At 31.7% G+C, this 16,408-nt stretch overlaps 1 protein-coding gene across 2 annotated transcripts in view; it reads right to left on the reverse strand.

Annotated features, from left to right (window-relative positions):
- Nucleotides 1-5,283: 5,283 nt before the first annotated feature.
- Nucleotides 5,284-16,408, reverse strand: part of LOC127700335 (POU domain, class 2, transcription factor 3-like) — a 32,231-nt gene continuing 21,106 nt past the window's right edge. For both annotated transcript variants that reach the window (XM_052203754.1, XM_052203753.1), the window contains exons 4-8: nt 14,874-15,170; nt 13,259-13,324; nt 11,205-11,408; nt 9,988-10,057; nt 5,284-7,999 (exon numbers count right to left, since the gene is read on the reverse strand). In XM_052203754.1, coding sequence (XP_052059714.1) covers nt 7,017-7,999; nt 9,988-10,057; nt 11,205-11,408; nt 13,259-13,324; nt 14,874-15,170 — 1,620 coding nt within the window. In that variant the 3' untranslated portion in view covers nt 5,284-7,016. The remainder of the gene's footprint in view (nt 8,000-9,987; nt 10,058-11,204; nt 11,409-13,258; nt 13,325-14,873; nt 15,171-16,408) is intronic.

A 16,408-nucleotide genomic window follows, 5' to 3' on the forward strand; every position in this document is an offset into this window, starting at 1 on the left:
GTAAGACCTTGATCTAATAATTTAACTCTTTAAGTAGGTAAGCATGTTGTCCACAATAAAATAATTACTTTGCTTTAATCAGGATGTCTTTCTCATAGTTAAGATTTATGAGGTTTAAAAGACAACCACAGGATACTTGGGTATCCATACTCATTACCTTACTGCCTTGTACCGCCAGGTGTTGGTTCACTTGCCTTTTTAGCTCACCTGGCCCAAAGGGCCAAGTGAGCTTTTCTCATCACTTGGCGTCCGTCGTCGTCGTCCGTTAACTTTTACAAAATTCTTCTCCTCTGAAACTACTAGGCCAAATTTAACCAAACTTGGCCACACTCATCATTAGGGTATCTAGTTTAAAAAATGTGTCCGATGACCCCGCCTGCCAACCAACATGGCCGACATGGCTAAAAATAGAACATAGGGGTAAAATGCAGTTTTTGACTTATATCTCTGAAACTAAAGCATTTAGAGCAAATCTGACATGGGAAAAAATGTTCATCAGGTCAAGATCTATCTGCCATGAAATTTTCAGATGAATCGGACAACCCGTTGTTGGGTTGCTCCCCCTGAATTGGTAATTTTAAGGAAATTTTGCCGTTTTTGGTTATTATCTTGAATATTATTATAGATAGAGATAAACTGTAAACAGCAATAATGTTCAGCAAAGTAAGATCTACAAATAAGTCAACTTGACCAAAATGGTCAGTTGACCCCTTAAGGAGTTATTGCCCTTTATAGTCAATTTTTAACCATTTTTTGTAAATTTTTGTAATCTTTTACAAAAATCTTCTCCTCTGAAACTACTAAGACGAATTTAACCAAACTTGTCCACAATCATCATTAGGGTATCTAGTTTAAAAAATGTGTCCGATGACCCCGCCCGCGAACCAAGATGGCCGACATGGCTAAAAAATAGTACATAGGGTAAAATGCAGTTTTTGGCTTATATCTCTGAAACCAAAGCATTTAGAGCAAATCTGATGAGGATAAAATTGTTCATTAGGTCAAGATTTATCTGCCCTGAAATTTTCAGAACAATCAGGCAACACGTTGTATGGTTGCTGCCCCTGAATTGGTAATTTTAAGAAAATTTTGCAGCTTTTGGTTATTATCTTGAATATTATTATAGATAGAGATAAACTGTAAACAGCAATAATGTACAGCAAAGTTAGATCTACAAATAAGTCAACATGACCAAAATTGTCAATTGACCCCTTAAGGAGTTATTGCCCTTTATAGTCAATTTTTACAATTTTCATAAATTTTGTAAATTTTTGTAAATTTTTACAAAATATTTTCCACTGTAACTACCGGGCCAAGTTCATTATAGATAGAGATAATAGTAAGGAGCAAGAATGTTCAGTAAAGTAAGATCTACAAACACATCACCATCACCAAAACACAATTTTGTCATGAATCCATCTGTGTCCTTTGTTTAATATGCACATAGACCAAGGTGAGCGACACAGGCTCTTTAGAGCCTCTAGTTTATTTTAATTTGTTTGTGAACCGCTGCATCCACATACGATCCACCTTTGCCAAACAAGCATGGTATTATACCACACCGTATGGATAACATCACAGACCACTTCTGAAATTGCTCATCCTTTCTAGAAAGAGAAAAAGGTTACTACAAAAAAAAATCAAAGAATGGAACTAGAAACCGAATGGACCACACAACATTCTTGTCAAAATGATCTTGATACATGAATATTGTACCAAAACCAAAAATTTCATAAGATTAATCACAATTTCCAACATGTACAATGACCATACATCTCACGATATTCCCGACACAATTGGAGGTAGAAGTTCCTTCAGATTGAAGCCAGTTAAAATGGTATAGAATGTCCAGTGTCAGAGGTGGTGTCCATTTTGGAAATGATACGGACCATTTTTTATTAACTGTAATTTTCTTTTGAACATCACCATACCATCAATATTTAAAGGTATTTACCAGACAGAACTTTTTACACAATTCTTTTAAAAAAAACTCCATGTGTGCTAGGAAAGCTGATTTATAAGTACACAATTGTGGACCAGATGCAATGTTTCACTAGTGCAATTACAGTAGAAGAATGTTTGAAGTCTATGCCTTCCAGGTCAGACTATCTTTATCAAGATTACAAGAGGGCACAACACTCGGAAAACAAGAGATCACATGCTTAAAATGTCTTTCCTGCTTTACTGATCATGATTGAATTTAGAGATTGAAAGTCTGAAAGATTAATTTTTATACGACCGCAAAAATTAAAAATTTTTTGGTCGTATATTGGTATGACGTTGGCGTCGTCGTCGTCTGGCGTCGTCCGGCGTCGTCCGAAGACACATTGGTTTTCGCACTCTAACTTTAGTTTAAGTGAATGGATCTCCATGAAATTTTACCATAAGGTTCAATACCACGAAAGGAAGGTTGGGATTGATTTTGGGGGTAATGGTACCAACAGTTAAGGAATTAGGGGCCAAAAAGGGGTCAAAAATAAGCATTTTTGTAACTTCCAGACAAAAACTTGTGTGTAAGTGTATGGATCTCTCTGACATTGTACCACAAGGTTCCATATCACAAACAGAAGGCTGTAATTGATTTTGGGGGTAATTGCCTCAAAATTTTAGGAATTAGGGGCCAAAAAAGGGGCAAAAAACAAGCATTTTTCTAGTTTAATGACAATAACTTGTGTGTAAGTGTTTGGATATTTCTGAAATTGTACTACAAGGTTCCATATCACAAAGGGAAAGCTGGAATTGAGTTAGGGGTAATTGCCCGAAACGTTTAGGAATTGGGGGCCAAAAAGGGGCCAAAAATAAGCATTTTTCTAGTTTCCAGACAATAACTTGTGTTCAAGTGTATGGATCTTTCTGAAATTGTACTGCAAGGTACCATACCACAAAGGGAAGGCTGGGATTGAGTTTGGGGGTGATGAATCATAAGGGGGTTCAAAAAATTTGGGGGGGGGGGGGGGGGGGATTTTTTTTTTTTCTTTTTTTCCTTTTTTTTTCTTTTAAAATTTTCCATTTTGAGTTGGTTATTTCTGATTAATATTTAAAAGCAAATAATAATGATATGGTAGGAGATACACACCAAACAGGATGTGTAAATTATTATATAATAAGTATTGTGCAATAGCAAGAAATTTTCAATTGCACAGTATTGCACAATAGGAAGAAATCTTCAATTGCACAGTATTGCGCAATAGCAAGAAATCTTCAATTGCACAGTATTGCGCAAAAGCAAGAAATATCCAATAGCACAATATTGCGCAATAGCAAGAAATTGTCAATTGTACAGCATTGCGCAATAGCAAGAAATATTCAATTGCACAGTATTGTGCAAAAGAAGATACTTCGTATAAATTGCTTATTTCTTGATCAATTTCAATGGGGTTTTATTCTTGAATTCTTGGGGTTCTTTAATATGCTGAATCTAACCGTGTATTAAGTTTTTAGATTTTGGGCCCCGTTTTTAAATTGGTCCACATTGAGGTCCAAAGGGTCCAAAATTTAACTTTGTTTGATTTCATCAAAAATTGAATTATTGGGGTTCTTTGATATGCCGAATCTAACCGTGTATTTAGATTCTTAATTTTTGGTTCCGTTTTCAAATTGGTCTACATTAAGGTCCAAAGGGTCCAAAATTAAACTTAGTTTGATTTTAACAAAAATTGAATTTTTAGGGTTCTTTGATATGCTGAATCTAAACATGTATTTAGATTTTTTATTATGGACCCAGTTTTCAAGTTGGTCCAAATCAGGGTCCAAAATTAAACTTTGTTTGATTTCAACAAAAATTGAATATATGGGGTTCTTTGATATGCCGAATCTAACCATGTATTTAGATTTTTGATTTTTGGGCCCCGTTATCGACTTTGTCCACATTGAGGTCAAAAGGGTCCAAAATTAAACTTAGTTTGATTTTAACAAAAATTGAATTTTTAGGGTTCTTTGATATGCTGAATCTAAACATGTATTTAGATTTTTGAATATTGGCCCAGTTTTCAAGTTGGTCCAAATCGGGGTCCAAAATTAAACTTTTTTTTTGTTTGATTTCAACAAAAATTGAATATATGGGGTTCTTTGATATGCTGAATCTAACCATGTATTTAGATTTTTGATTTTTGGGCCCCGTTATCAACTTTGTCCACATTGAGGTCAAAAGGGTCCAAAATTAAACTTTGTTTGATTTCATCAAAAATTGAATTCTTGGGGTTCTTTGATATGCTGAATCTAACCATGTATTTAGATTTTGGATATTGGACCATAATAGGTGAATGTCCAATTTAAAATTTTTAAGTTCTTAGACCACATTCATTCTGTGTCAGAAACCTATGCTGTGTCAAATATTTAATCACAATCCAAATTCAGAGCTGTATCAAGCTTGAATGTTGTGTCCATACTTGCCCCAACTGTTCAGGGTTCGACCTCTGCGGTCGTATCAAGCTGCGCCCTGCGGAGCATTTTATTTACTACAAGTTTCACAAAAACTTGACATTATCAAACATCCATGTAAACGAGGTCAAGGTCAGATGAACCACATATGCATGTTATCCGTTAATTACTCTTGAACCAACACTAGCTGTAATTAGTAAATAAACTCCATCTCAAACTATCTTGGACAAAGGTTTAAAACTTGCATGACTGAAGGCTTAAGAAAAACTTTAATACTTATAGAATTGTTCATATTTTTATGCACATAAGAATAACAATATGTTTTTTATGTAAAGCATATTAGCAAGAATTTAGATATGACCACAGGCCACAAATTATATTCACACAAATATATCTGATGTTTCTAAATTAAATCTTATTTTTTTTCTCAAGAGAATCCAAAATGAAATTCTCAAAAATTTTAGTTTCTATCCACATTAAGTTGTTAAACTTAAAAATTAACTTCACAATGTTTCAAAATATAAAATTTATTGGTACTCTGCTTGAAACACAATAGAAATTCTTGACAAAGCCTCACATTCTACCCTTTCTCAGCCTTGTACAAATAAATTTATATTTTGAGACAATAGGTATTCTATATGAAGTCAAATTATTTAGTCTTTACATAATCAGAATAGAAAGTCAACAAAACTTTGGTAATTTGTAAATAGTTTCTGAACATTCAGATACTTCACTGGTAAATGTTAAAAATTCAGCTTTAGGCACCAAAAAGGCCTTTTATTGTACCATTTCATTTCCATACTATCATAATCAAATAAACTTACTTGGAGATTTGTCAACATTTATTTTTGATATTTGATATTTTTAGACAGGACCATTTTTTAAATTCCTTTGTTAAAGTACACATATATAGATGATTTTTAATTTCATATTTGGGTTATCTTTTGAAATATCAATAGCTGCCATAGAATATTTTTGCCACTATACATTACATACTGTACATAGGCAGTTAATGCTCCTTACAACATTGTATCGAACCATTTATTTATAACATGTACAATATAGGAAAACAACATCTTAAATAAAGTCTGGTACAAGAAATCACATTGTATTTCTTTGACATGGAATGTTAATTCAATATAAATCACATTGCTGATTAAGCTTTTAATAATAAAATTCAATTATATTTACAGTATTAAGTTTGCTTAAATCTTCTTTCCATTTTAGTCAACCTCTTAAAATGTTTGTTTTATTGTTCTTGATAACACTTTGAAGGTAGTTGAAACCTAAACAGAGGTCCTTATTACAGTCATACTTCCTCTGCCAATGGGATGGTTTTTTGAGAAGTGGACCCTTGTTTGATTTTGATGTACATAAAGTAACAGTATCTTTAAACTTATTAAATCCCTTTAAATATCCTTTATAGATAAAATGGTGAATTTTCTATACTGTTACAAAAAGTAAAAATAAATTTTGTCTTAAAAAGATATGAAGCAGTTGTTTTTCAATTCATATTTATTTTTAAAAATCATATACAGCATGTACAGTATCTATAGAATAAGGAATTCATCTTTTTACTACTGTATCTTTGATATAACATGCATATATGACTATGTACATTGATATTCCCAAAGTAATGTCAGATAAAAAAAAAACTGATGCCAAAAGGGAAATATTTTGCTACATTTTCACTTAATAGGTAGGACCAATTTCCCCTGAATTTATTTCACACCATGGCCATTTTCAAAATGTCTTTCAATCTTTACTTGGATTCCTAGTATTAGAGCTCTATGTGTGTACTTTAGTTTTATAACAATAGTAAGGCTTATTTTTAAACAGATCACCAATTCATAAAAGCTCAAAGATAGCTTAACTCTTTAAAGTGTATAACAAGGATATCCTTAACTAAAATAAAAATTCTGTTGGAAGTTTATAATCATAAGCTATATACTGTAGTGTCTTTCAGATACATTATGTCATTTTGGTTAGCAATGGCCTTTGATGCAAAATTTTCCCAAAGCATGTAAAATTTGCAATTTTTTTTTCTCAAAATATCTTCATTAGCTACATGCAGCATTGAATAACACTCTGTTTTCACTGTTGTTGGGAAATGCTAAAAAATATATGATAAACTCTAATTTTCAATTTCATCTTATTTTTAGATTTTTGTGAAAATATATAGAATTTGGCTGATTTAAAATGGTTTTGGACACGCAAATATAGTGTATGCAAGTAACAATTGGTATTTGTCAATGTACATGTAACCTATACATAGTTATTGCATGCACATGTTTACAACTCGAAAATATTTGTTGAAACAATTTTTGTCATTTTTGAAGAAAATATCAAATTCATTACAGCTTTCAACCTATATATTAAAGTGATTATTACTGAAATATGAAGCATATTTGAAAGACCTTATAATAAGGCTTTGAATGCTTAAATTTTTTTAAAGTAAAATTTTTTTAAGCATTATAGATGAATGACCTATTGGAGATAAAAAAAAAAAACAAAGCAAGAAAACCTCTAATCAAATTATATTATTGACTCCTTTACAAAGCTGTTATGATTCTAATATTTCGAATTATTCTGATAAATTTTATAACATTTCAAGTATACATATACATTTTATCATTTCATGAAGAGGTTGATATAGTCAATTCTGACTGGTTAGCTGTCAGTGATGTTGGTATCTGTAATCCTGATATGAATATCTGGTTATTTGAACCAGTTCCATTTTGTGCAACAGTAAAATCGGTAGAATTCCCAACTTTTTGTTGAGAGGTGACAGGTAATGTTAATCCCAGTGGAAGTACTTGTTGTGCAATAGAGGAGAAATTGTTTGTATTCACACTTGTCTTGTCATTAGTTAGTTTTAATTCCAATGGCATCGCCTGTGAAAAATGAAGAGCTTCTTGAGCTGCAGAAAAGTCAACAGAAGTAACTTGCAAGTCTTTCTTTGATGTATTAATGGATATAGGGTTCTGTATCCCTGCTGAAATTGTCTGTGTATTACTTAACAACTGGTTCCCAACAACACTGTTAACAACTGTTGGTTTGTTTAATGTTGTACCTATTGTCTGAGTCTGGTTCCCTGATAATGAGTGAGCCATTAGATGGTTCAGGGAACCAGAAAGATTCATAGAGGTATTAGTTGGCGAGTTCAGCTGTGCATTAACAGTAACGTTCATAGACATAGATGGAGGGTTAATTCTTTTCTGTTTTTGACGTCTATTACAAAACCACACTCTGACAACCTCTCTTTCTAAATTTAAATCTTCTGCTAAATTTGCGATTTCCTCTGATGAAGGTTTAGGGTGTTGTATGAATGCTTTCTCTAATGCCACCCGAACTGAGGTATCTATACTGGTTCTCTTCTTTCTCCTCCTGGCTATAGCTTCAGGAGAAAGGTTTCCAATAGTACTACCTCCAGACACTGGAGTGGTCGGACTAGCTGACAACATGTCAGCATCCTTCAACCATTTCTGTAATAACGGTTTTAACTTGCACATGTTTTTAAAGCTCAGATTTAATGCCTCAAATCTAGAAATAGTTGTCTGACTAAAATCATTGCCATATAACTTTCCCATAGCAAGACCCACATCACCTTGGGTGAATCCTGAAAAATAAGGAAAAATGTCATGTTATTCTTTGGTTACACCAAGAATTTGTTCTTCAAACTGTAAAATGGTGTGAAATACAGAGGTAAGAAATGTTCAGGAACCTAGGCCAAAAGAAAAATATAATTGTTTTCTGAACATTCCTTATTTTTTGTACCTATCCTTATCTCCTGTTTTTTGTTTTGTACCCGAAAATAATGGTAAAATTCCTACAATTTATGTGTGTAGTGTACAAAATCTTTTTATTACTGTATCCAATGTGATTTATTTTATCTTTTTTGGACGACATATGTGAAATTGGTTTCTACGCAACTTTTGTGTTGATTTAAAAATATAAAACCTGTTTCTGTGTTTCCATTAATATTTTGAATAATGTTTTTCCTGTTGTAAAAGATACACGTTGATGATGATGATGGATGGATGTTAAATGTCCAGTAGCAAATTAAATAAATACTCAGGATAGGTGATATGAATGACTCCTGCTTTGCACTAGACTAATGTAAGCGTACTTTCATTCCGCCGTGTATTTATTCCGGGTAACTGTTTTTCACTAGAGAATATTGGATGTAAATAGTGTGAAACCGTTGATCTAAATATCGTTGTTTTGTTTATATTAGACCGGTTTATTGTTTACAAAACAAATGGGTTAAAATTAGAATGATTTTCAAGGAACCAGTTTAATTAATCTGGGTCAATCCAGTAAATGATATTGATGATGATGAGGAGGATATTTTTATTCTTACATAAAGTTTCAATTATAGAAGCATCCTTTGATATTGATATGGAAGATATGATTTTATATCTACGTCGACCGAAAAGCGAATACACAGAAAAATTTCGGCAATCAAATAAATATAAATATTACAATTAGTGACAATTTAAAAGCATATGATTTTATAGATTTGCATAGAAAAATTATTTAAATCTTATTCGTTAATAAGCGTTATTGTGTTATCGTGTGTCAAAATGAGTATTAATCACTTTATCAATGTATGGATCTAAAGCACTAGTGTAATTAATCCCGGTATAAAATAACTAGTGCAATCATTCCGGTACAAAAACACTAGTGTGAACATTCCTTGTATGAAAACTCTCCACTTTTTACATAAATCAACTATTCAAGTTTCAAATACACTAAAAACTACTGAGCCACATTTTATATATATTTCCCCTTTAAAAAAACTCGTTTTAGAACCTTATAATGACAGGTGGATGTTTTCCACTGGACCCGGATAGAAAAACCTAGTGAATTTTTGTTGGTGGATAAAAATCAATGGGGATTTTCTTCCTCCGGATAAAGTACACTGGCGGAATCAAACCACTGTTTAAACACACATAATCCATCTTTAATGTGTTATTTCACATCGTAACAGTCCACAAAAAGGCATGTCATCCTACAAGACACATTATTTTGACTCAGACCAGTCTTTGCTCTTACTTCTAAATGTCGCATACTTAGTGGAGTAGCAAGCAGTAAATACCAATTTTAAAGTATTTGGTTTGACCAATCCACCCACTTTCTCCTGCATGCAATGCGACCACGCTATCAAAGACTACTGAGGTGATGATACTAAAAGAAATCTGTTGTTGCTGTGTAACTTTGTGTTGTTTTTCCTGCTGTCATAGATATCTGTAAAATCTTTTGTGTTTCTATTTATAAAAGTGTTGTTTTATTTGTTGTTTTGGGAACATAATTGCAAATATACTACTTGTGTTTATATGTGTATATTTCCCCCCAGAATAGCCCTAAAATTTTACAACACTGTTTTCCCTGTTTAATTCCAATATTTCTTTTTAGAAATTTTTCAAATCAAAAAAGTTATATCTTAATAAGGTTTTAAGGCCATTGGCAATGCAAAAAATGCAAACTTTAATGTTAAGTTAAAGTTGTGTTTTTCTTCCCTTTTAGATTTTGAAATTTAACTAGATTTTGGACAAACAATAGTGACCTGTTAGACAAAGTATTCTCTGTAATCAGTATACACACCTAATTCAATTCTTCTTCTTTTAAAAGTTTTAGCAAACTGTTCTAACTCTTCCAAATCAATGTTTTCTTCCTAAAAGATTATGTGCATTAGTTATAGAATAACAGACAAAAAATAGAAAAAATCAAATATTTATAACTGTGGATCCATCATTATAAAGGGAATACCAATTTTCATGTATAGATGTGCAACAAGAATTTAAATGTTCAACGAAGTATAAATTTTCTATATACATGTACTTGCATGCAGACTTTGGCAAACTACAAATTCAAATATTCAAGAAAATACAACTTTCCTCAAACCACGAAAAATAAACTAATCCACAGTACATATGAATTTGTAATTTAGATAAAGAATTGACAGAAAATACTAGTGTTATATTCTAGTCAATTTCTCAAATTTATAAACTTCATGAGTATCAAATTTCAGTATTTTAGGAAAATGACACAGATGAATTAATACGCATATAGAAACAGTACTTATAGTCAATATGAGTAGTATAGTAATGACACCCATTAAAAAGGCTTGAAAAAAATCCAACTTCTAGTCCATTATTTACAATGCTCTTTTTTCATGGAGACTTTATTTTTCCTTGCATTCTTTGATTAAGAAATAATTAATGGAAGCCATAAATTTGTTGGAAATTTACACATGGCCTGGGCCGTAATATTCAAATTTGATTCTGAGCGTTAGTGAGGCATAAAATTAAGGAATAACACGGCCTTATGTGCGAATAATGCAGAATAGAAAATAAAACACCTACCTCAAAACTCCATTTTAATGCAAAATTGGAGGGTTCACGTACTGGGAAAACCTTTAGCTTTAGCGTTTTCATTCATATGACGTCATGTTTCAAAATGACTTTAATGCGCCAAAAGCCTTAATGGAATTTCATGGAATTTAATTTTATTTTGATTTTGTACATCTTTCCAAGCTCTAATGCATTAACTCTTTTTGTTATGCATCAGAATAAGAATAAAGGTTCCGTATTTTTTTTTTCCAATTGAAATTTTTAACATAGCGAAATCGGCATAGCGTTTGCACATAGGTTACAATACATGTGGATTTATGTGGGAGGTATATTGTAACAGCCATTATTATGTACATCTCTGAGTCTGCGCTAAGTGATAAATCTACTAGAAAGAGAGTAAGAATTGAATTAATTATTTAACTGCTAACTGCAAGGTTACATGCTGAGTTATATGAATAATAAACCTACTGGTTGTATGGTAAGATGCATGGACTCCTCTTCAAGTTCTACTGGTTCCTTGATAGATTCTGATGCTTGTTGTTGTTGTTGTTGCTGCTGTTGTTGTAGTTGTTTAAGTTGTTGTGATACATTCTGAGACTGCAGCACTGGAGCGGGTGTTGGTTGGGTTAGGGCAGCAGCCTGTGTTGTTTGTTGTAAAACTGGTTGCTGAATCTGAGAAAGCAAGACTTAAAAGATATATCATTATGTCAATCCAAGTAACTGAAATGTGTTGAAAGGTTATAGTTATGGCTCATATTTTTGGAAGATTTATTCTCAAATCAAGGGTGGTTGTTTCCCAAGGAGTATATGAGGGAAAAGACTGGCCAAGGGTTGACAATTCAATAATCCATGTAATTTTTACTTTTGATTATAGTTGACTAGGTAAAAGTTTTGTTGGCGTGTTCACGTTTCTCCAACATTTGATAATTAGACTAAAATATTATTAAGGATTAGGGGGTCCTCTTAAGGACTGGCATCTTGATATCTAACCTGTAATTCACCTGTTTCAGTTCTTAACTAAAATATTGTTAAAAGGGGTACTTTTTTTTAAAGATTTATTGTAAAATATTAACAAAACATGTCTTTCTTTTTTTTTTACAGTAATTGGTTTTTCATATTTAAAACAAATGTTTCCCAAGATTTTAAAATTTTAATCTAGCACAGTGATGTAAAATTTCATTTTAAAAATGTGCAGATATACAACTGACTCTTCCATCTGTTTAAGACACCATGCCAAGAATATTGACTTCGGCTCTTATAATATACAGACAGGACGACCAGGTAGATGATATATGGTTCTTCGCACAAGAAAACAAAAGCTTTCGATGACTATATATACGTACATAAAACTTTGTTGTTGCACATCGTTTTAGATTTGGATATCTACATGTAACACAAATACAAAAACATATCAAGTAATAGAATAAATTACTAAAATGAGATACAGTTAAAAAAAAAATTTGAGATTATTTCTTGATAAATTTTTATGAAGTTTTCACAGTTGAAGGAGAAATGTTTGAATTTTCCTTGTTTATTTATGGATTTTTTTTGTTGAATAACATTTTAATTTTGTAATTCCAACACGGATACAAATAATTACGTAACATTTTCTGGTTATATTCAACCAAAAATATGTGAAAAAACAATTATTTAAAAAAAAAAAATATGTTTTGTTAATGTTTGAATATATATGTTCTTAAAACAATACCTCTTTTTACAATATTTTAGATAACAACTGATACAGGTGAATTACATGTAAATATCAAGATGCCAGACCTTAAGCTGACCCCCTAATCCTTAATGTTGTTTTAGTCTAATTATCAAATGTTGGAGAAATGTGAATAAACCATTTTATTCTCATACACTTTTCCACATAATACTTTTCTAGGGCACATTCATGTGTAGCAGTGTTTCTCTTGACCTAGTAAATATATAACCATCCTTCTTTAGCTGAAGTAGTGCAGTACACATTAAAATAGACAGTAAAGTGGTGGCTTATTGTGTAAGGGGTTCCAGGTCTGGTCCATTTATGATACATCAGTAATTATGCAAGGAAAATAATGTTCTGCATTTTCATATGTTTGCCTCTTTATAACAAACTTGAGGATATGCCATAAAATCAAAAATTACAGTACTTAATTTTTACCATCTTTCTCTCCCCAACCCCTTAAAAAAATTATAAATTATAAAAATCATGGAATGATGTATGATATGTTTTTTTAAAGCCTGAAATTAAACCTTGTTACAAATTATTAGGGGACATTCTTTACTTTTTTTTTACATTTGTTAACCCTTTGTCTGTATAATAGTGCTGAAACTGTATAAACTGGCTATATACCATTTTATCACTTTAGTGTGAGATGTTACTTAAGCTTGAGTATTTTGACTTTTGTCTCCGTACAATAAAATGTTTTGTCTTGTTGGCTTCCCATGTTTTACTAGTGTGGGCATGTCTGATGAAGGCTATTCTGGAAATGTATTGTATACATTGCTATTAATATGAAATCTTCTGAAGCGTATACCTGTTGTGCCAGTTGTGCATGTTGTCCAAGCGATGCCAATGTCAAATTCTGTAATACTGGAATACCCTGAAATAAATCCATAAAGTCATAAATTTGCTTTTTTACAATATCGATCATGTTGCATACTGATCAATTTTATGGAAATAACAAGAATGCATGAGTTGTGCTAAGCATACCGGTGCCCCCACTTGTAAATGAAAGTATCAGAAAACAGGACACAAGTGGTAAAAGATCCAAAAGGTGCACACATGTTACAACAAATTACTGTTAGGCTGCTGAACAAATTTAAAATCATTCTATTCAGCTAAACTTAAGAAAAGAGTGACAAAAATTGATGTGCAGTATATAATTTTACTCAAATTTTCAATTTAGCGACTTTTGTAAAAACTGATATGGGTCTTTCTTTCATGTACATTTTTCATGATAATTATAGATTTAATTTCAATCTAATCCAAAAAAAAATAGGTTTTTTTCTGACTGTTTCCTTTGTTTTTATTGTTTTTGTTGCAGGAACGTTAACTGCACAAGTAAATTATTTATGTAAATAAAAGCTGATATTGAAACCAGAGGCTCCTAATATTGACAATTAATAATCTTACCAAAATATGCCATTTTGAAAATTGTTTTCACCTTCCAGAAAAAATATTCATTTTAAAAAATAGAGCTTTTTGAGTGTCTTCAAAGTGAAATCATGTATACTTTTTCATTCAGAGCCCAGATCTTATTTATTTAAATAAAAAAATAATAGCTTACAAAAAAAGAACCCAGCCTCTTGTATTTATCTTAATGTTTAAAGTATTAACCTTGACCTAATTACAAAAAGACTAGACATTTAAAACTTACTTGCAACACACCCTCTGTTTGTGGGCATCTTTAATATGAAGTATCATAAATATCCTTCACAGTGTCCAAAAGTTCTGAGTCAGACATGACTTTATATAGTTTAAAAATGGGTAATTATAGTTGAACTATGTTTGTGACCTTGACCATGTAGACATACATTCCAATCCAATCATTTTCACAACACACCCCCTGTTGGTGGGCAACAATAATACCAAGTACTTATCATAATATTAATATCCTTCAAGGCATTCAAAAATTTAGAAATAGGACACAACTTGCACAGACAGATTTTTTCCTGAAATGTCCCAGCTTGGCCAGTATAGTTGTTTTCAGTCTTCCATGCTCCTTGTACCATTTAGGATTGCTTTTATGATCTAGTATTATAGTTTTCTAGATAATAGTCAAAAATGCTAAAATTAGTCAAAAAATCATCCTCTTAAAGCAATAACTTCTATTAGGGTTTCCTGATACATGCATATATCAATTACTTGCTTTTCATCTTAATGTTCAATCTTTAGCCATGAGGGCTGGTTTGGTTTGTTTTCAAGAACAACAAACACAAAATTATATACAAAGTACCCATTGGATCAGGTATGTTAAAAAATGAATTTTGAAGACAATTTCTTGAAATAATCTCATTGCTGTTGAATACAACTCAAATTAAATAAACTGTTGACACAAAGATATGTCTCCCCTGTCTGCAAGACAATCTGATGGACAACAACATGCAAGACAAAAAACCAAAACAAAGCAAAGAAGATATTTTACAAACCTGGTTCTGAATAATAAATGGTTGTAATGAAGCTCCACCTAGCTGTGATGTATTAATCAGAACAATCTGTGGCGAATTGGCTGCTGTCAGACCCTGTAGAGTGGCTAAAGTAGGTGGGGCATTGAACTGTTGAGTGGCTTGTGTCGTCTGTGCAGTCTGTAACGCCTGGTTCTGACTGGTTTGAACCTGTTGTAACTGCAACTGCTGATGTTGTTGAATTGTCTGTTGAAGTTGTTGTAACTGTTGGAGATCTGCTGCTGACAACTGTATCCCTGCTAGTCCAGTAGAAACTGGTACCTAATTTGAGATAAAAAAAAAAAAAAATAGAGCAAAAATGCTCCTGAAATATGCTTATTTTTGCTTAAGGTGGTACATAACACTACAGGGAGATAACTCTTTGAAAATAAGCTGAACATTTTAATCACATTCTATTGTTAAGGAAATATTAAGCTTCTCAATGATCAAAATTAGTGTTTGTCAAACTGCTATATATCCAATCAAATTTTTCTGATAAATTGTATGGTTCAAATTTTTTGAAATTTTTATATTTTTGTCAAAGGGTCAAAGTAAATATTTTGACAAAATTTTATGAAAATTAAACCAGCCAAATTGATTTTAGTCAAGGTGTTTGGTTACAATGGTACCACCTTAAGATCTGACAAGTCTTTATTGTTATAATGATGTCAGAGTCATTTTTTTCTATTATACCCAAGCTAATACTTATATCTAATGAAACATGTGAAAGCATTTATTCTCAAGTTAATAAAAAGCTATTTATAACCGTATGAAACATGTACATTTTCTTATTTTCAGTGAGTTAACAGAACCAAACAAGCTCCAAAATGAACCTTATCTTTTGGGTATTTCAGTGATTTTCCCTCATTCACACCTATTTTTTTTTTTTGTAGTTTTGTTAATTTTCAAAGATAGCTAGAAAGTATATACATTTCACTTGTTCTTACTTTTTATGGCTTATTGTCATATTTCATTAATTTCATCAATCACTATCATGATTGATATAATCAAAGTGCTTGTAAGCACTGAAGGGTAAAGATTGGTTTAATTTATCAGTGGGAAGTAAAATTAAACATTGCATTGCATGGTTAAAGAAAGATAACTCCAATTTTAAAGATTACTTTAACAATGACAGCATTGATATTTTTAGAACAGATATTTAGATTCCTGCACCTCCCACAAGTTATCTAATTTTTTTGACCAGTATAACATCATTTTGTAACTTGAATATCCCAGCATATATTTTATTGATAAATTTCTATAATGCTCACAGATCGGATGTTAGAATGTTATGATCAATGCACTATATTTTGTGTATCTCAAAAGTTTTGATAAACCTTGGAAGATTTAGATATTAAGTCAGTACCATAGGGTTTTGATGCAATCTTTACCCAAAAATAAGAAGATGTGGTATAATTGCCAATGAGACAACTCTCCAGCAGAGTCTTTTTTAATTTTTTTCATTTAAAAATCTAGGGTATCAAATTAAACATTTTTTGCCTGAGCAAAACAAATAAGTA

Source organism: Mytilus californianus, unplaced genomic scaffold, assembly GCF_021869535.1.
Source record: "Mytilus californianus isolate M0D057914Y unplaced genomic scaffold, xbMytCali1.0.p SCAF_5, whole genome shotgun sequence".
NCBI classification, from domain to species: Eukaryota; Metazoa; Mollusca; class Bivalvia; order Mytilida; family Mytilidae; genus Mytilus; species Mytilus californianus.